Genomic DNA, 22350 nt, shown 5'->3' with positions numbered 1-22350 from the left:
TAATTCCCATTCATAAATGTGATTGATTTGATTAAGTGCTTGCTCTACACACCATCGCTGTGTAGAAATAAAGACCTATTTCTAATTCGTACATTTGTGTTGGATCCGTTTCATCTACGTGACAGTGTTCATCATAATATATTTATGCCGAGTACTGGGTGGCCGAATATTAAGTACAAAGGTAGTGGTAGTAAGTATCATATCTAGTAATACAGTCAGGGAATTGTACCCCTCAGTTACAATTGGTCCTTCGAGCCGGATGGTAATTAGTGTAATATTAATATAGTGTTATTAATATTGAAATGGCCTATGATGAACACTCCACGAAACGATCCTCCTAACCAACGCCCGCAGCGCGAACGACGGCTCCCTCAGTACTTAGAGGCTTACGCTGTCAGTCAACAACCTAGTCTTCTACTAACAGTAAACGCGGTAAAACTAGAAAGTAAAAGTATGTCTAACCCCAACGCCCAGACTACCCCGACCATAGAGGCCCCTACGGGTTCTAATGTAACTGACCAAGTTCACGGTGGGGACCAGTGGGAACCAGACATGACTTCACACCCCGCCAGTACTGAAGAAGTAGTCCCCGACGAGTCCCGGGAGGAATACAACGCTACCGAGAGAGAACTCGGCACGGAAGAAGACGGGGAGAGCACCGTGGAGATAGAGCTCCAAGGCTCCGCAAGGAGTACCCCGAGGGAAGGCTCCCCTATACAACCGCCTTCTCCCAGCGAGGCAGAGAGGACCCTACAGCAGGCCTTCCTCATCAGCCTGAACGCCGCTGCTGAACGCGACCGACTGCAGATCCAGCAGCGGAGCGAAGAAGAGCATATACGTCTAGAAATAAGACGCATTCAGAGAGAAGAGAATGTGGCCCGAGACCGAGCGGACAGCCAGCGAGCAGCTGCTGGTGCTCTACGGGACGCAGAGCGCGACAGACAGCAAGCGCAACTAATAGAACAGCTGATCAGACGGACAACACCCTCTCCCTCCGCCAGAGGCTCCAGGAACTCGTCTAGACACACCTCCAGGGCGGCATCCCCTAGCCGAGTAAACAACCCTGAACTTGACCAACAGACGAGGTCTATACCCCCCACAGACCACCTCCCCCCACCGGTCCAAGCGAGACCTAGCAACCGGGAAGGAGCAGCATATCCTGTGGAGAGGCTAAACCAGAGACTACAAGCACTGGATGACCTAACTGAAGACGAAGAGGAAGAGGAGGAGAACCACGCCCGACGACAGCACAGTACTCTACCGGACCAGGAGGTCCGGTACAGCCCAGGCTATACTCCCGCGGAGCTGCGCTACAGACCCCCGACTCTATACACGGGTGAGCACGACGCACGACCCGCACCGAGGAACAGCACCTGGACAAGCGGGCCATGGTACACTGCCGGTACCAGCCCATACCAAGGAGCGGGAGGAGACTCGCCTAGGAGGCCTCTCCCCCAACGCTCGCCGATGTATCCACAGTCAGCGTCATACATTGGCACGCCTATGGTACCCGACTTCACCCAAGAGAACCGGGCCCAGTATACAGAACTCCGCATGTGTCTGGAGACCATGTTGGTGGATGTATTGGATGAACGCCACAAATACGCCATCCTACTGAAGCACTTAAAGGTACTCCGCGCACATAATATAGCGCTCGCCTACGCGACTTCCACCACCCCATACACAGCAGCGCTGGTAGCATTGGACCAGAGGTATGGGCGCATATGGGATTACGTGATCCAGGAGATCCGACACATCGACCGCTTACCCCCAGCAATAGACAATCGAGCACTGGACGACCTGTCCATCAGAGTGCAGTCCCTGGTAGGGATGTTGGGAGCGCAGAGAGAGAAGGGGAGGCATGAACTTTACGCCAACTCAAATGTGGAAAGGATCTTGGAGAAGCTGCCGCCCGCTCGACAGGAGCGTTTTAGGCGGCAGAGAGACCACCGAGACCCGAATGGCCCCGAACCGAACCTCCTCGATCTAGCAGACTTCCTGGCGAGAGAAGTCAGCAGCCTACGGCTAGATACATTCGGACGGAGCACCCCTGGCTCCAGAGAAGGAACCAGACGACTAAATGATGGAAGAAGATCGGTGACTGTGATGCACCAATCGGAGTCAGTACCGAGCAGCAGGAGCCACAGTACCCCCTCCAGAACGGAGAAGTGGAAGATAGTGTGCCCCTACTGTGAGAAAGAACACTGGCTAGCGCAATGTGACTCCTTCCCCAAGCTGAACGCGGAGGAAGCAAGTCAATGGATAAAGTCCAACAAGCGCTGTTTTCGCTGTGCGCGCTCACACATGGCAGCCGAATGCCGCTTAAAGAAAAGGTGCACCAAGTGCGATGGAGCCCATCTGGACATACTTCACGACAGTAACAGACGGCGCCCTTCACCCGCACCATCCAGCAGCAAAGCGAGCGTCATGTACATCGATCCCGCCAGCAGCAGTGGAGCCCGAGTACTCCTAAAAGTAGTGCGTGTGACACTAAGCTACCAGAATAAAGTCCTGGACACTTACGCCGTCCTCGATGACGGGTCCGAGAAGACCCTTCTGCTCGCCTCCGCTGCGGCCCAGCTAGGGCTGCGGGGAAGCGAAACCCAAATGACAATTCGGACAATAAGACGAGATTTGAAGACGATAAAGGGCGAGAATGTCTCATTCTCTATCGCAGCAAGCGGCCAGCCTGAGCGACGGTACCAGATTACAGACGCTTTCACCAGCCAAGAAATAGGACTGTCGCGGTACACATACCCCGTCGCCAAGCTGATGGAGAAATATGTACATCTGCGAAGTTACCGATCCCGCTCATAGACAATGCTATGCCGACCCTGTTGATAGGCTCCGACCATGCAGACCTCATTGTCCCGATAGACCGGGTTCATACCGGACCCCGAGGCTGTCCTGCAGCAGTCGAGACCCGTTTGGGATGGACTCTCCAAGGCCCGCTCGCCAAATCTCTCAACCGAAGTACAGCCACTAGATGTCTCCACTCCCGAGTCACAGAGGGAGAAACCGCACTCCTGCAACACGTAGAGCGGCTATGGACCTTGGAACAAATGCCCTTTAAGAACGGAAAGAAAGACATTCGCTCTAAAGATGACATTTACGCCATTCACCTCCTCGAGACAGGGACCAAGAGAGTCCCGGTCAACGGCGTGTTGAGATACGCCACGCCACTCCTGCGGCGAGAAGGAATGCCTACTTTCCACGCCAAGACAGACGCCACAGAACGGTACCTGCTGAACACGGAGCGGCGCTTAGCCAAGAACCCCGCCCAAGAGAGTGTATACCGCGCTGAGATTGAGAAGCTCATCACAGCGGGACACGTCACAAAGATGGACATTAAAGAGGCTGACCAGACCACTGTATCGTGGTACGTGCCTCACCACAAGGTCCATCACAACGGTAAAGACCGCATAGTATTTAACTGCAGCTACCAGATCGGATCCCAAAATCTGAATAAAGAGTTACTGCCCGGTCCCACACTCGGCGTTCTACTCCGCTTCCGCCAGGAAAAGGTGGCCATCAGCGGGGACATTAAAGGAATGTTCCTGCAGGTGAGATTAGTAGAGGAGGACAAGCCCCTGTTACGGTTCCTATGGAGAGAGAAGCCAGGAGATGAGCACCCAGCCATCTACCAATGGGAAGTCCTCCCCTTCGGAACGACGTGCAGCCCCTGCTGTGCTACATTTGCACTACAGAAACATGTAGCAGAGGACCCAGCAGCGGACGAAGAGGTCCGACACAGCGTAAAGAACAGCTTCTACGTAGACAACTGTCTACAAAGCCTTTCAACCCAGGAAGAAGCCGAGGCTCTCCTGATTAAACTCTGCGCCTCATTGATCAAAGGCGGCTTTGATCTCAGGCAGTGGGCCAGCAGCGATCCGCAAGTACTGCGCAGCCTCTCCTCCGAGGACAAGGCAGCCAGCAGCGAGACCTGGATGGCTACAATCCCGGGAGAAGCCCAGGAGATGACCCTGGGATTGGTGTGGCGATTCAAAACAGATTTGCTTCACTACAGACACAAGCCCCTGACTACGGAGCAGGGAAGGCCGGCGGCGGCGCCGACCACCAGACGGAGTGTGTACACAACACTCGCCCGACAATATGACCCGCTAGGATGTATTCTACCGTACACCACCAGGGCAAAAATGATTGTACGAGCATTGTGGGACAAGGACCAGGGCTGGGATGACCCCATTCCCGCACACCTTGCATCCACCTGGAGAGAGTGGGAGATGGAGCTCCACTCACTCCCAGGCGTTAATATGCGCCGAAGCTACTTCCCACCCACGGTGAGGCCAGAGACATGTAAAATGGACTTACACGTCTTCAGTGACGCCTCAGAGGTCGCATACGGATCAGTAGCCTACTTGCGGGCCCAAGAAAGGGGGGGAGAGATCTACACGGCATTTGTCCTCGCCCGCTCGAGAATAGCCCCACGCAAGCAACAATCTATCCCACGCCTAGAGCTCTGCGCAGCCCTAGCCGGAGCGCACCTAGCCACGCTCATCCAACGTGAGCTCACCATACCGGTGTCTAGAACTGGTCCTTCGAGCTCGGACCTTGCCGTCGGCACCGGTGATCACTTTGCTTACGCGGCCGGTTAACCGAAGAGTTAACCGGAGAAACAGAGTGGCGCTACGTTGATACAAAACAGAACCCAGCTGACGTCATCACCCGGGGGATCCCCCTGGATGACCTCACCCGTCGCAATGTCTACAGTGACGGCCCCGCATTCCTAAGACTCCCGGAAGGACAGTGGACCACGCCTATCCCGAGGAAAGCCAGTCAGGAGGAGGCTGAGAATAAGAAGCCTGTGTTCTATGGATTGAGCACTGTTATCTCCGCAGACCCCAACACACTCCTGATGGGGCGGCTAGATCCTGCATTACCCCAGACAATGTACCGGCCTGAAGAAGCGAACGGCCGACGAATGTGGAGGTACAGCCAAGTATTAGCCGACAAGTTTTGGAGCAGTTTCCTACTGCACTACCTACCGTCTCTACAGACCCGCCAGAAGTGGGTAAAGGAGAGAGACAATTTGACAGAAGGAACAGTCGTCATGATTATTGATCAATCACTGCCCAGAGCTATGTGGCCGGCCGGCCGCGTAAGCAAAGTGATCACCGGTGCCGACGGCAAGGTCCGAGCAGCTGAAGTGCTTGTCCAGGGTCGCACTTACACCCGTCCCGTGGCGAGGCTCATAGAACTGCCCCGACTCCCAGACACAATCGATGATGACCATGACCCTATAACCATATGACTTTGTGAAGTTGACTGACCCCTACAGCAAACCCTTATGTGTAAATAGACAACGCGATTAATCTGTCTCTGCTTAACTGATTAGGTCTGGGACCAATCAGGGGGTGGCTGTTGTGAAGGGCCAGATTAAACCGAATATATATATTTATTTATATATATATATTTAATTGTATTTGTATATTCTCTAATATTCCTTGATATCCCTTGTATATTCCTTGTACAATATGCATTGAATATCCATTCTAGCCTACTGAACATCCCATAATAGTCTCCATTCTACTATTGGTCGAGACCTTGGTGCCAGGCTGCCATACCCCCCAGACCCAGTTCAAACGTACCGCTCAACATGTACGAACAAGTCCTAGTTCCGCGTAGGAATCTGGCTACCGCACCACTAATGGGACTATTTGTTCATAGTGCGTATATATACTGCGCTACTAAAGTAGGACTTCCTTTTTCAGTCCAGTTTCTTACCCTCCAATAGAGTCACAGACGTAAAGCCTCCCCGCGACGCCACGTGTGGGAGTAAGGCCAAGTTCGGCTTACCATCGGTATTGAGACATCGTGTATATTAATATTTGAATAGTCATATTTGGCACTATATCGTCGAGTTGGACGTAGTCTATTAAGCTAATAATAGTCTGTTAATATATAGTGCTTCGTGCGGTGAGAATACTACCGTAGTCAGTACCCCATCGTTTCGGGCAGAGAACTGGCTGCTTATCCAGGGTGGTTGACCCCACGTGAAGCTGCACCCGAGGAGCCCCAGAGCCGACGAGCGAGTGGACCTGTATACCGGATTATTCTACCGACGACAGCCCGCCTTCCCCGGCACGGATTATGCTTTGTATACGTTGATTATTCCATGGATAAAGACCCCCGACACTGCCGTGTGTTGGAACCCCCCCCCCTGGAGAGGACGCAAGGTGAGGAGACGCTCTGCAAGACGAGGTCGCTTCACGTCTCTCCTCCGTGGACCGGAGGACGCCGGCCCACAAAGAGTCCACCTGCTTTCATCTGTGGTCCAAGGATCGCCGGCGCATTGAACGGCACTACAGTGGGTTCACCTGGGATACCCTTGGCCGGATGAGGCAGCCGGATTCTACCCCCCCCCCCCTTCCTACTCCTGTCGGCTTACAAGCGACCGGATTAACCCCCCCTAGTGTATCCAGTCTATAATCATTAAAGTATCATTGCTGTTATTCCTTAAACTATTCCAGGTCGTATATGTACCACCTGCGCCTTCAGAGATTGGACATTCTCTATTGATATACCGACGAATACTCTTGCCATAAAAGTGCATACTAATTCCCATTCATAAATGTGATTGATTTGATTAAGTGCTTGCTCTACACACCATCGCTGTGTAGAAATAAAGACCTATTTCTAATTCGTACATTTGTGTTGGATCCGTTTCATCTACGTGACAGTGTTCATCATAATATATTTATGCCGAGTACTGGGTGGCCGAATATTAAGTACAAAGGTAGTGGTAGTAAGTATCATATCTAGTAATACAGTCAGGGAATTGTACCCCTCAGTTACATGGCTTTTTCCAGTATTTAGCATTGTATTATAGCAATAGGGGTTAGTATCAATGGGTCTGTGTCTCTAATTACCATATTGACTCATCAGTCTAGTCTCGAGTTCACGAGATCTTCCCTCACTCAACTAAGCTGTTCTGATTTGACAGTTTTGCTGACGTGAATATAGCACTGATTTGCATAACTAACGCCCCCTCTATGGTTGACAGCGACAGCAGAGCGAGTGGAAATATCTTCACTTCCTCAAACAGAGCGAGGCAGAGAGAGAACGAGCGAGCGAGAAAGAGAGAGAGATAGAGAGGGAGAGAGAGAGAGAGAGGAGCTTCTGTCGGGGAAACAAACACACGCATTTTACACACAACCTGACGGCACACGCGGGGAAACACAAACACACGCATTTTACACACAAGAGAGGCCGCGGCGCAGGAGTGTGTGAAACACAAACACATGCATTTGACATGCGGGGCTTCTCCCTGGTAGAGAGAGAGAGAGAGGGACGGCGGTGCAGGAGTGTGTGAAACACAAACACACACGCATTTACACACACAACCTGGACCGCGCGGGGGGAGCAGTGGAGACAGGGTTCGAAATTAATGGGGGCGTGGGGCAAAATAACATCAAAAACGGACCAAATGCCCTCGAAAATCAGTTAAGGGGGCAAAAAAAAACACGACAGTTTACCAATTATATATATATATATACAGGGAACAAAATAAGCACCTGCAAAGCGCCAATGGCGGGCAGATTTGAACAAAATAGTCATGTAAAATAAAGGACAGTCGCCTTTTTGCAGCCCTCAATCTCTCCTTGCGCGTCAATCTCTCCTTGTTTACACTGATTGCCCTGTAGCCCTCACCTCCATAGCCATGAAGTGCTTTGAGAAGCTAGTGAAGGGCTACATCTGTTCCTCCCTCCCCATCAACCTGGACCCCCTGCAATTTGCATATCGCCCCAACAGGTCCACGGAGGACGCCATAGCCCATGTGCTGCACACAGCAGCATCACACCTGGACAAGAGGCAGGGGAACTATGTGAGAATGCTGTTCATCGACTACAGCTCAGCATTCAATACCATAGTCCCCTCCAAACTCATAGCCAAGCTCAGGGACCTGGGCTTGAACTATGACCTCTGCCAGTGGGTCTTGGACTTCCTGACGGGCAGACCCCAGGTGGTAAGAGCAGGCAACTGCACCTCCTCATCCATCACGCTCAACATAGGGGCCCCTAGGGCTGTGTTCTGAGCCCCCTCCTCTACTCCCTGTACACACATGACTGCATAGCACAGCGGAACAACAACACAATCATCAAATTTGCTGATGACACAGTAGTGGTGGGCCTGATCTCTGCCAACGACGAGAGGGCCTACCTGGAAGAGGTAGAGAATCTGTCACAGTGGTGTCATGAGAACTGCCTCTCCCTGAACGTCAGCAAAACAAAAGAGATGATTGTGTACTTCAGGAGGTCGGGGGTCAAGGACTACAGCCCCCTCAGCATCGACGGGGCACCGGTTGAGAGAGTGAACAGTTTCAAGTACCTCGGAGCCCACATATCCGAGGATTTGACATGGACCACACACATTGACAGTGTTGTGAAGAAGGCACGACAACGCCTCTACTTCCTCAGGCGCCTAAGGAAGTTCCAAGTCAGTCAGAAGATCCTTAGGAACTTCTACTCATGTACAATAGAGAGCATCCTGACTGGCAACATCACCTCCTGGTTTGGGAATAGCACTGCACAAGACCGTAGCAGACTACAAAGAGTGACACGTTCAGCCTACGCACAATTGGAGGGGGGCTTCCCACCCTCCAGAACATTTACAACAAGCCGTGCAGAGGGAAGGCTAAGAGAATTATTAAGGACTCGCGCCACCCAAACAACTGCCTCTTTGAACTGCTGCGGTCAGGCAAGCGATACCGGAGTCTTAAGGCGAGCACAGAAAGACTCAGAAGAAGCTTCTATCCCCAGGCCATCAGGCTGCTAAACGAACAATAAACACTATGCAACAACCATCAAATGCACACAGCACACACACTGCAGCACCCACTCTCCACACTTTAGATCACACAAACACACTTTATATTTATTGATAAAGGATTTGCACTACAACTCGTACACCTACTGTACATTGTACCTAAATTGCACCTCATCCCATTTCTGCCTTGCACTATATAGTATTGTATATTAGTACACCGCATAGTATTGTATATTATATGGTAACTCAGTTACGTCTATTCTGCATCGAACATTGTACATATGCCTATACTGAACACTGTGACCTCATTTTTTTACTTCTAATTTACATGCTATACTATGTTATTCTATTTCATACTTATCTTGTCTTGCACAGTCTCTGGAGCGTAACAGTAAGAAGCAATTTTTGTATAAAAGTATTCTGTACTTCTGTATGACAACTATTAAAGAAACTTGATTGCACTGTAACGTAACGCCCGATTAGCTAACGTTAGCTTAATAACGTTAATGGGTTATAAATATGTGGAACCATATGGAAGGAGTAAGCCGGCCGCTAAAAAGAAAACCCACCGCGGCTTTCTCAGACGAAAAGGATGAGCTGGACCACCTGACAAAAGAAAGTTTCCAGAGCTGTGGAAGTTTGAAGATAGTTTCAAGAGACTGGCTAGGCTACAGTATGATGAGGGGACTGTAGACAGTGGTGAGTTGTTAACTTGTTCCATGTGCCGCAAGTATGTAAAAAAGAAAAACAGAAACAACACGTTTGTCATTGTCGTGTTACTTCACAGTACAAATACGTGAGTCCTCTGCTAGAGCTGCCGCGATTACCGCGGTATCGCTGTTACATCACGCCCACCGCAGAGTTAGGCTGAATACAGCATCACAGCTGTTTTTTATAATAATAATAAAGTACCCTGCTCTCGTTGGGCTTGCGGCTCTGCAGATATACCCTACTCCTCTGTCGAGGTTCCAAGCGACCCTATTGGGTACCAGAAAAGTCACGTGAAACACTGCAGACCACTGATTGGTCAGAAGAGAGACGTGCCACACGTTGGAGCGGCCTGCAGTGTGTTACCACCAATCGGCAAGCGCGTATTAGTTTTTTACGTCCTGAATGTCAGCCATTGATCAGAGCTCACAACACGGCTAATAACGTTAGCACTCGCGCCGGAGTGGACTACCATCGCTCCTCAGGAGTACTAAACAAGGCATAATGATTTTACTGCAACGAATGTTATAATAAAAGCCCTTCGTTCTATACACTTGTCTGATTGAAAACTTTATTAACAGACCGCAGAATGGGACAACTCAGCACCCTCTGAGCAAAGAAAGGAACTGAGATATGAATTGAGTACTGCTTGCCTTGCTATGGTCCGGTAAATACGCTCATGTTATTGAACGTGTAACTATATAACGTTAATGCCACAAAACGAATGCCTTTATTATAAAGTAGTAACTTTATTATAATAATAATAATAATTTAATAACGAATGCGTGCTTGCTGAATCCCAAACAATATTCATGCTGCAAAGTCATCCTCTAAAGATAGACATTTAGACTAGAGGCAGGATATATTATGCTATAAAGAGTAGACTACAAAAAAAAATGCATTCAAACTTTTTGTGTGTGTGTGTGTGTGCGGTAATAACCGTGGCGGTAGGAAATATTTCGCAAATTTGTGCGGTAAGGAAAACATCAATACCGCGGCAGCTCTATCCTCTGCTGTGGTTGCGAGTATCCTTTATTAGCTTAACTCCGTAGCAACATCACACAGGTGTATCTCTCTCGCCCCTCCCGTACCTACCCCTTGACCCCGAGTACGGTGGCCGGTACACTCTGTCGTATAACGCACACACACATTCGGCCTATTTATGAATAGTTTTTAAATAAACGCTAAATTATCGATAGTATATGTGTATGTATGCACGCTGGGGCCGCAAGCTGAAAATCGATTCTCTGATTTCCTCAAAGCGATCGTGCACACACACACACACACACACACACACACACACACACACACACACACACACACAGGGCAAACGCTGAGATCTCAGCGAATACAACTCTGATTATCCCAAGACTGGTCAAATAGATTCCTTACCTCAGATCAGATGTTCTCCAAAAAGATCATTCCAATTCCTGATCGCCATTCCAAAAATCGATCACTACTGTCTACTATCGATTGGCTACTGTGAATATATATTCCAGGCTGATTCCCGTCGCGCGATCACTTCCATGTTGAGCAGACGGCTTGCCACAGCTCGGGGAGCCAGCTGGCCCCGCCTCTACATATCACTGATCCCAGGTCAGTCTAAGCGACTGACGTGCAGTTTTCAGGGATAGACGATAGGGGGCGCTTTTTTCCATTCTGAGCTGCTGGAGGAGCTGGTGTACCAACAGGAGACTCGGTTGATGAAATATGAATTCAGATCGCTAATAAAAAAATAAAACGATAATTGTCGTCGTGGGCATTCAGGGGGGGGGCTGATAAAACGCCATATGACGTTTTGGGCATTGAAAGTGTTAAGATTGACTTGTATTGATGAATCAATCATCAATCAATATATTAAAACAATTTGCTTAAAATGTTACTCTGGCCTCTTATTTAAGTGTGTATTCTTTATCTACTACTTGAACGTAATACCTTATCTACCTGAAATGTACTGAAATGTTTTATATATATGCGACACAAATTCGTTTTAGAATTTTTGGCTGGTAAAAAATCTGCCTGGCTGGCAGTAGTTTGCGTGGATGTTTTTTTCGGCGCGACGAAGACTGTAAAGAAATACAGCGCTTTGCACCACCAGGACAGCCGCAGCCACAAAATGAGGTCATTAATTGAGTTGTATTTTTTAAATGATAAGGATGTTTAATAACCTTTTTCATCATAAAAGTTCAGTGCCCCCGAAATACAAAAAAGCCCCCGAAAATCAATTAAGGGGGGCAAAAAAAGCCCTGGAAAAAAGTTTATTTCTAACCCTGAGTGGAGAGATAACTTTATGCTCTGTGTCCCTCTCTCTCTCCCTCTCCCTCTCTATCTCTATCTCTGTCTGCCTGTCGCAGACTGTGGGTGAATCTCACTCAAAGCACTTATGGGCGGAGCCCATCCAAAAATAGCCTGAAATCATGGGGCTGAAAAATTATGTTTTTGAGTACTTTATCAAAAATATAAAACAATGAAAAAAAAAAAAAAAAAACGTTCTGATGTGTTCCATAGACTCTCAGGAATTGTGTAAAGTTGCCCAAATAGTGCAAGGAATAGCAATGCATGTCCCCTTTAACTTTTTTAAATGATGATGATTCTGACTCGAGTTATTTTATATGTTACAAGAGACTTTTAAGTTTAAGTCAAGCACTTTTATGTTATGTTATGTTGTCTGTTTAAGAAAGAGTGCAATAAATGATTTGATTGAAAAAATAAGAATCGTGTGAGAGAATCGTGATCTCAATTCTTAGAGAGAAAAATTGTGATTCACATTTTAGCAATAATCGTGCAGCCCTACCTTATAATGTGACAAATGAAACAAAACGTGAAACTTGAACTTGAATATATATATACGACCGAAGTCACCTGTAGGTCGGGCAGCTGCCCCAGGAAGTCGCGGAGGACCCGCGTGCTGCTGCTGATGCGTACGGACACCAGCTCCGGCTCGAAGGAGGGGCTCAGAAGGTTGTGGAAGGGCTCACCGGTGATGTCGTTGCCCAGCAGGGAGTAGTAGAAGAAGAACTCTGTGGCTTCCCCCGACAGCTTCCTGGTGCTGGGGACCAACTGGAGGAGGACAGGATATGGATAGATGAATGATCATTGCATTTATATAGCGCTTTTCTCTAGAATTTCTTTGGGGACCCCACATTGTGTAATTTCAACGTGGAATTAAGGAATATCAAAATAAAAGACTTGATCATGCATATTTATTAGAAAATGTAATTACAGCACTATGTTATCAATACACATTTATAAAACTAGGCATATTTAGCCATAATATGTTGCCAGAACATAAGACAAATTTAAATTTTAAATAAATATTTTTTAAATAATTTTGTTTTTAATTTCCAATGCACTGTCACCTACACGCAACCCCAATTTTGGTTGCGACCCGTAGTTTGAGAACCACTGCTCTAGACTCAAAGCGCTCCCCACAATGTAGTGTGGAAATTTCCTCCTTCACCACCGCTGGTAGCAACCAACCTTGGGCTACCGGCTCAATGACTACCATACACTGGCACCAGGCACACATCACACTACACCAGCGGTTCTAAAACTACGGTTTGCGACCCAAAGTGGGGTCGCGGGTAGGCGACAGCGCATTGGCAACCAAAAAATTATTATATTTAAAATCAAGAGAAAAACTGACAAGCCCAACTCAGATAAGAGTTTTCCACCTGGAAGCTGTGTGTATTTGTCATGTCTCTCGCCCCTTCATCAACGGAGGCCAACACACAGTATTCCAATACACAGATAGCCCTTTTACACCGCCCGGGCTCCAGCTCCGTTCTGAACCCTCTGAACCTTGGTGCTCTCTGGCGAACCAGCCCGCGTTTACACCCATTTAAGCAGAACCAACATTCCACGTCTCCGTTATCAACGGGGGCGTTACTCAGGCGGAGGTAAAAAGAATGCGTGGAGAAAGGCTTAGCGAGCCTCAACGCACGAGCGCACACACGCACACTGTATACATTTGAAATGAATCGTTCCAGCAAAGTAGGCTTCTATTATTCGAATGACTTGTTTTAATGGGTATCATAGTAGTAAGTCCTCCTACTGTAGAACATGACATATTAACATGACATCTGATTTATTAATGCCAATACTGGACGACAACCGCAATTGGCACTTGAAAAGTGTAAATGATGGATTAGTCAGTAGCAATTCATGATGGCCCGTTTAGCTCAACTGGTTAGTACCCTGGCTGTGGAGCATATGGTCCCAGGTTCAAATCTTGGTTACTTATTTCTTTTTGTAACGTTAATTCATTTATCCACTCTGGTGTCCCAAAAAGGACAATAACACTACCTTATAGTGTTGTCACGATACTGGAATTTCGACTTCGATACGATACCTTGAAAAGTATCGATACTTCGATACCATTTCGATATAAAAAAAAAAAAAATATATATATATATATATATATATATATATATATATATATATATATTTTAAACAAATTTAGCTTTTGTTGCTGGTTGATTCTCCTCAGCTTCTCTCTGGTACTATAAGAGAAGATAAATATAACACTTTTAAAACCCTTTGTTTATCTTTAGATCACACAATTAAAAATAACTGTTCATCTCACTTCAATCATTTTTATTGCAAATGCAGAACATGGTATTTTCTCAAGCAGACAGATGTAAACACTGTAATCTGTGTTGCATGTACCTGACAAACTGAACTGTTTGTATTACAGTTAGTAACAGTTTCGATTTTTATTTAAAGATAACGAGAGCGAGCGAGAGAGAGAGAGAGAGAGAGAGAGAGGTAGCGGTAGATAGAGAGAGAGACAGAGAGAGAGAGGGAGAGAGAGAGAGAGAGGTAGCGGTAGATAGAGAGAGAGAGGGAGAGGGAGAGGGAGAGAGAGAGAGAGAGAGAGAGAGAGAGAGAGAGAGAGAGAGAGAGGTAGCGGTAGATAGAGAGAGAGAGGGAGAGAGAGAGAGGTAGCGGTAGATAGAGAGAGAGAGACAGAGAAAGAGAGAGAGAGGGAGAGAGAGAGAGAGGTAGCGGTAGATAGAGAGAGAGAGATAGAGAGAGAGAGAGAGAGAGAGAGGCTATGCTCGGAGCATTTTAGTAACGTTACATTTTCAACAAGATTGCTGCTATTTAAACACTTGATGGAAACGGGGCAACGTTAACCTTATGTCGACTGTAGTATTGTATGACCTCGACATAACGTTTAAACGTTAACGTTACTCCGTTTCCATGCAGTATTTATAACGGTGGCCAGCTAAGCTAACGGAGCTAACTGCTAGCAGTAGCTAACGTTAGCTGGTAGCTGTAACGTTACAACGAATCAGCTGTTGATATTATGCGCCATCAGTAGACAACGTATCATGTATTTAAGCATTACATCACACGCAGGAGTGGTTTGTGACCAATAAACCATGCCTAGGGGTGGTTGTTAGGCCCGAGGCGCAGCCGAGGGTCGTTAGACCCCCCTAGGCATGGTTTATTGGTCACAAATCACGACTGCACGTGGTGTAAAGCTTTTATACAACTGCCAGATTCATCCAACCTTATTTCTATACAATAAACACACATTAATCGAAGATTTATTGAAAAAACCATCCGCCAGAAAAAGTAGTTCCCACAACTCCATGTGGAAGCAGCTTGAAGTGCATCCAACCAAACTAACACATCCAACTGTGTATTATTGGAATGATTGAGAGAAGTTGCCTCATGTGGAAGCAGCTTGAAGTGCATCCAACCAACTAACACATCCAACTGTGTATTATTGGAATGATTGATTGAAAATTTATTAAAACGTTTTCTTTGCCCTATAGGAAAAAAACATTTTCTTCGCCCTATTTTTTTATTTATTTCTTTTAGCCTAAACTTAACCAGTTGGAAACCAGGGGTACAGTAATAAAATTAGCAATCAACCAATCAATCAATTCAATAGACCATGCTCACTTAAAACAGCGCTGCTTCTCTCTCAGTCTGACTCCCCCGCTGTTGCAGACAGGAGTGTGTGTGTGTGTGTGTGCGTGTGTGTGTGTGTGTGTGTGTGTGTCACAGTGTGTGTGTGCGTGTGTGTATGTGTGTGTGTGTGTGCGTGTGTGTGTGTGTGTGTGTGTGTATGTGTGTGTGTGTGTTTGTGGGTACGCCAGCGTCGGACAGTGTGAGAGAGAACGCTGCAAGAAAGTAGGAAGGAAGAAATTTAAATCAATCAATTAATCTATCAATCAATCCGCGATTTTTCTTTTGTTCTAGATTGAGTCAAGACCCATCAATTACATCATCCAACATTGTTTAAAATACTAACACATTCCCCTTGACAGAATCGCTTCATATTTAGTCGTTATGGTGCTTTCAACATAACCATTTGATCTCCGCGATCCTGTTTTCTCCCGGAGTGAGCCGGGGAGGGTTATGTGATTTGGTTGTGGGCGGGTCCTGAGCCCAGGACCGTGGATTGTTGTCAATAAAGACGTGTGAATGGCCAATCAGAATCGAGAAATTTGCATGCCGTTGTATAATAAACTAGAGTTAATGGTTTAATGCTTCAGTCACAGTGATGTTGAAAGAGCAGCTGTCACGAACTTCTTTCATTTATTTATAGAGATCCGCGCTGGCACTGCTAAAATGTTTGTTTACTAACTGAAGACGGCTCTGTGAGGGGGAGGGCTGGACTCAGAGCAGCCGGAGGGGCAAGCGCGCTCTGAACAGCGCGTCATCAACTTGCTGTAGAACACTCGCCAGCTGGTACCGATACTGCAGAAAGTATCGGTATTTCGGGAAATGAGTATCGAAGCCGTTTTAAATATTCAGTATCGATAAGTATCGATACTTCGATATTTTTGACAACACTACTACCTTATGCATACTGCACCTTATGTGAATACTGTGATACTGTGAATACTGTATACCGTAATTCCTCTAATAGTAACCCCGGCTTGTATTTGTTTCAACTGTAGCGGGTACCAGGCTTGTATTAGGAGGAGGCCTGTATAAGAGGGAGGCCTATATTTCAAATTTTCAAACAGATCATAATGAATAAATCAACATTTTGTGTCAGTTTGAACAAAGTAAAATGTACTGGGTTCATTTATTGAAACCAAGTACTGTATGAAATAGTAAACAGTGCAATTACAGGTGGTCACTGGTCATTTCAACGTTTTCAAAGTGAAATCAAGTAACTAGCTCAGTGAGCAGCTCAGTATATCAGTAACCCGGCTTGTATTAGGAGGCCGGCTTATAATTGCTTAGCTCAAGAGCGCACCTGGACATTAATAGAGACCCGGCTTGTATTTGACACCCGGTTACTATTAGAGGAATTACGGTATGTCAGTTAGTTAGATAGTAAATTATATTGATTTATTTGTTTACACTGCTTGTGTAGTTTTTACTACCTGTACCCCCCCCCCCCCATGCTGCTATGATGCCTGAATTTCCCCAAGGGGATCAATAAAGGAATATCTTATCTTATCAACCAGAGTGGATAAATGAATTAACGTTACAAAAAATAAAAAAATAAAAATTTGAACCTGAGACCATATAGTAGGGTCATCTGTGGCACTTCCATGACCGTGGAGAGCGAAGGTCCGTTTCTCAATGGATTTGTCATCTAGGAAGTGCGCTGCCGTCGGCTTCTTTTCTCAGCTTTTTTGTGCGGCCGAAAGTTGAAACTTTCTCAACTTTCAGAGCGATGCGCTGGGCTCATTTTCAGACAACCAATCACAGCTGTAACTGAGGGGTACAATTCCCTGACTGTATTACTAGATATGATACTTACTACCACTACCTTTGTACTTAATATTCGGCCACCCAGTACACGGCATAAATATATTATCATAAACACTCTCACGTAGATGAAACGGATCCAACACAAATGTACGAAGTCGAAGTATGCGTTTATTACTACACAGCAATGGTGTGTAGAGCAAGCACTTAATCACTTAATTACATTTATGAATTGAAATAGTATGCACTTTTATGGCAAAGAGTATTCGTCGGTATATCAATAGAGAATGTCCAATCTCTGATGGCGCAGGTGGTAAATATACGACCTGGAATAGTTAAGGAATAACAGCAATGATACTTTAATGATTATATACTAGATACACTAAGGGGGGGTTAATCCGGTCGCTTGTAAGCCGACAGGAGTAGGAGGGGGGGGGGGGTAGAATCCGGCTGCCTCGTCCGGCCAAGGGTATCCCAGGTGAACCCACTGTAGTGCCGTTCAATGCGCCGGCGATCCTTGGACCACAGATGAAAGCAGGTGGACTCTTTGTGGGCCGGCTCTCTCCGGTCCACGGGGGAGAGACGTGAAGCGACCTCGTCTTGCAGAGCGTCTCCTCACCTTGCGTCCTCTCCAGGGGGGGGGGGTTCCAACACACGGCAGTGTCGGGGGTCTTTATCCATGGAATAATCAAAGTATACAAAGCATAATCCGTGCCTGGGAAGGCGGGCTGTCGTCGGTAGAATAATCCGGTATACAGGTCCACTCGCTCGTCGGCTCTGGGGCTCCTCGGGTGCAGCTTCACATGGGGTCAACCACCCTGGGTAAGCAGCCAGTTCTCTGCCCGAAACGATGGGGTACTGACTACGGTAGTATTCTCACCGCACGAAGCACTATATATTAACAGACTATTATTAGCTTAATAGACTACGTCCAACTCGACGATATAGTGCCAAATATGACTATTCAAATATTAATATACACAATGTCTCAATACCGATGGTAGGCGAACTTGGCCTTACTCCCACACGTGGCGTCGCGGGGAGGCTTTACGTCTGTGACTCTATTGGAGGGTAAGAAACTGGACTGAAAAGAAAGTCCTACTTTAGTAGCGCAGTATATATACGCACTATGAACAAATAGTCCCATTAGTGGTGCGGTAGCCAGATTCCTACGCGGAACTAGGACTTGTTCGTACATGTGGAGCGGTACGTTTGAACTGGGTCTGAGGGGTATGGCAGCCTGGCACCAAGGTCTCGACCAATAGTAGAATGGAGACTATTATGGGATGTTCAGTAGGCTAGAATGGATATTCAATGCATATTGTACAAGGAATATACAAGGGATATCAGGGAATATTAGAGAATATACAAATACAATTAAATATATATATATAAATAAATATATATATTCGGTTTAATCTGGCCCTTCACAACAACAGCCATTCATCTACCACTCTGTTTGTAACCTGACACCGGAGCTGCCTGCCTGTCTGGCTGTCTCCCACAGACCATTGAGATTCGCGACAAAACTAATAATAATAACTACACGAATACACTACTAAAAAGCTAATAAAAAGCAAAGGGCGAACTGTGGTGTCAGGCAATAACTATATATATAATTAATATACAATAAAGTTATTCAAATATGCTATAATATGTGCAAAACCGCGGCATGGCTGTAGATTTCTTTCTGTCATCTACAAGATGCGCTGCAAGCCAGCGCTGCCGGCGCACTCCCAGCATGTTTCACGGAGAAATATGCGCTAGGTCAGGGGTCAGCAACCTTTACTATCAAAAGAGCCACTTTTCCCCCGTCCCACAAAATAAAATGCTCAGGGAGCCGCACAACCTATTTACCCTTAAAATGAAGATAACAGTGTATAACGTTTTATATACAGTATCCCCAAGCATACCCCACATTTAGCATAAAACACCTGACAATTTCATACCCAAAGTAATTTGCGATGTATTATACTTTATACTTATAGCACACAGTTTGTTGCATTAATGGGATTATAAAGCAACAAAAAGAAAAATTTTGACTTTTTAATTGCTGTTTTTACCTGTTTTTACCAAAGGAAAACCTCAAACTCTTATGAAGAGGAGAATAAATACTGGCTGTGTAGACCTATTTTTTAATAAAACACAGAAGGAGACAAAACACTGGTGTCTGTACACCGACTTTGAAATAAAACCCTGAACTATTCAGGTATATTTGAGTCCTTCCCTTATTTGTGGAACATTTATAAAATAGAAAGTAGTCCACTTTGAAAAAAGAATACCATGTGTAGACCTACTTTGAAATAAAACACAGAAAAGGAGAAAAAACACTGGCATCTGTAGACCCACTTTGAAATAAAACCCTGAACTATGCAGCTCTATTAGAGTCCTTCCCTTATTTGTGGAAAATCTATAAAATAAAAAGTAAATTTTTCATTGTTCGCAAATTTCGCACACACATATCAGGCATACAGGTAAGCCTTTTGTTGACTAAAAATCTTAGTTGATGAAATATTTTTTCATTTCAGTGTCACAGTATGACATCGATCTCCAAAAGAAGTAAAAAAAAAAAAAAGTAAAAAAACCTTTTTTTTTTTTTTCTTTTTTGCCAGGGAGCCACAGCTGATTAAAGAGCCGCATGCGGCCTCGAGGCCGCAGGTTGCCGACCCCTGCGCTAGGTGGACGCGGCCCCTTACAGTTGTGTGTTCATGCAGACACATAATAGCAATTTCATTACGAATTGAAAATGGGGGACCCTGATGTAGGGCTGGGCGATATAACGATAACGATAAATATCGCGATATATTTTAATAATCGATATCGAATATCGAAATAAAAAAAAATCGAAAAATCGTTTTTTTTTTTTTTTTTTTTACCTGCAACAGGGCAGTTTTAAAACCAGAGACAGTGGACAGACTTGTCTTTCTTGCCTGCAACTTAAAGTAATGGCTTTGCTTGTCCAAATGACAATACTGACCAAATTCAGATTTATTTTTCTCTTGTCCATTTATTTTGTTTGCTTTCTAATTTAAAATACATTTTGAAACCGTCTGTACACAGTAGGCTATGTGTGCTAGCAGAACTAGACTCCAGTCACGAGTCACAGTGCACATGTGCGGTGGTTTGTCCACCAAAAAAGCGCCAAAAGATCGAAAATAAACTAGCAGAGCCAGAACTGTTCAACTCCTCTGGAGCCACAGCCAGCAGAGAAGCCGGTTTACTTTAGCTTTTAAACCAGCTGCAGCCTGAGAACTGGAGTGTGAGGGGATGTAACACTAAAGATGGCGGCAATGACAAAGAATTGCTGCAAAATAAACATACATCTGTTGTTAAAAAAAAAAAAAAAAAAAAAATATTATTATTTTATTTTTTTTATACTTATAACAATTCGATAATTATCGATATCGAGAAATAAAATAAAATTATCATATCGTTATCGCGATATGATTTTTTTCCATATCGCCCAGCCTTACCCTGATGTAAACAAGTCGAAAGTCTTTCTCTGGTCTGCATCCCCTTAACAATTGTGTGTATTGAGCTGTACTGTACCAATTCTGCAATCTGATAATTAAAGTTAATTAAACTATCTTCCATTAGTTGGATGTATGGCCTCTGCAAGGTTGTGTGCAGCCATTTGTTTTTGTAACATCTGCTACATCTGTCCCACGTGTTCTTTGCAGCTCACAGTTGTTAGTTCTGCCCCTCTTGACTGTGACAAAAAGGTTTTGAACAAACTTAATGTCATAGCTTGTATTTGATGATATTCTTCTTTGTTATTTACTTGAATGGTTTGATCATTGATTGATGGAGTAATATGGGGTTCTGATAAACTAAAATTATTTGTTAAAATAACATAAGCTAACATATTTTTACATCTATGCAAATGCATTATGCAATATGTATAAATTGAATAAGTAATAAATAAAGAAACAACATGTTTAACAATATGTAAATGAGTAGCTACATTAATTTTACATTACATTAACATTTATACGGTCTTTGGCCCTTTGAGGGCAACCATAATGCTGATGTGGCCCTCTGTGAAAATGAGTTTGACATGGCGATAGAACGCCAGGTAGTTTGCAGGCTGTTCGACGCGGAAATGGGCAAAGACACAGCTCGTCACGAGATTGGGCAAACATGTCAGTGGCCAATCAGAGAGCGTCAGTCAGTAGCCAATCAGAGAGTGTCTCCGAGAAATGCGGCTAGGAGAAAAAATAACAACCACTACACCTCCCTATAGACCAGGAAGTAACCACTACACCTCCCTGCGTGATTACGAAACCTAGCCGCATTTCTCGGAGACGCTCTCTGATTGGCACTGACTGACGCTCTCTGATTGGCCACTGACGCATTTGCCCAATCCGTGACGAGCTGTGTCTTTGTCCATTTCCACGTCAAACAGCCTGCAAACTACCTGGCGTTCTATCGCCATGCTCTAAGACAAACTCTAACCTTAACCAACTTCGAAGAGTGCCTAAGCTTAACCAGTGTAGAAACAGGCGTCGGCCAATCAGAGAGCGTCTCCGAGAAATGCGGCTAGGTTTCGTAATCACGCCACCTCCCTATAGAGACCAGGAAGTAACCACTACACCGCCCTATAGACCAGGAAGTAACCACTACACCTCCCGCGTCTATACTTTCCGTAGCCGCATTTCTGGCAAGACGCTCTCTGATTGGCCGACGCCTGTTTCTACACTGGTTAAGCTTAGGCACTCTTTCGAAGTTGGTTAAGGTTAGAGTTTGTCTTAGAGCATGGCGATAGAACGCCAGGTAGTTTGCAGGCTGTTCGACGCGGAAATGGGCAAAGACACAGCTCGTCGCGCGATTGGGCAACAGTGGCCAATCAGAGAGCATCTGCCAGAAATGCGGCTACGGAAAGTATAGACGCACACCTCCCTATAGACCAGGAAGTGACCACTACACCTCCCTATAGACCAGGAAGTAACCACTACACCTCCCTATAGACCAGGAAGTAACCACTACACCTACCTATAGAACAGGAAGTAACCACTACACCTCCCTATAGACCAGGAAGTAACCACTACACCTCCCTATAGACCAGGAGTAACCACTACACCTCCCTATAGAACAGGAAGTAACCACTACACCTCCCTATAGACCAGGAAGTAACCACTACACCTCCCTATAGACCAGGAAGTAACCACT

At 45.7% G+C, this 22350-nt stretch overlaps 1 protein-coding gene across 1 annotated transcript in view; it reads right to left on the bottom strand.

Moving 5' to 3' along the window:
* cep120 (centrosomal protein 120) overlaps positions 1–22350 on the bottom strand; it is a 218286-nt gene that overhangs the window by 129404 nt on the left and 66532 nt on the right. The window contains exon 6 of the mRNA XM_084323233.1: positions 12358–12555. Within this exon, the coding sequence (XP_084179359.1) occupies positions 12358–12555 (198 nt within the window). The remainder of the gene's footprint in view (positions 1–12357; positions 12556–22350) is intronic.

This window comes from Notolepis coatsorum (assembly GCF_963971535.1).
Source record: "Notolepis coatsorum genome assembly, chromosome: 10".
NCBI classification, from domain to species: Eukaryota; Metazoa; Chordata; class Actinopteri; order Aulopiformes; family Paralepididae; genus Notolepis; species Notolepis coatsorum.
The sequence above is the reverse complement of the archived record's forward strand: the minus strand, read 5'-3'. Positions and strand labels throughout refer to the sequence as shown.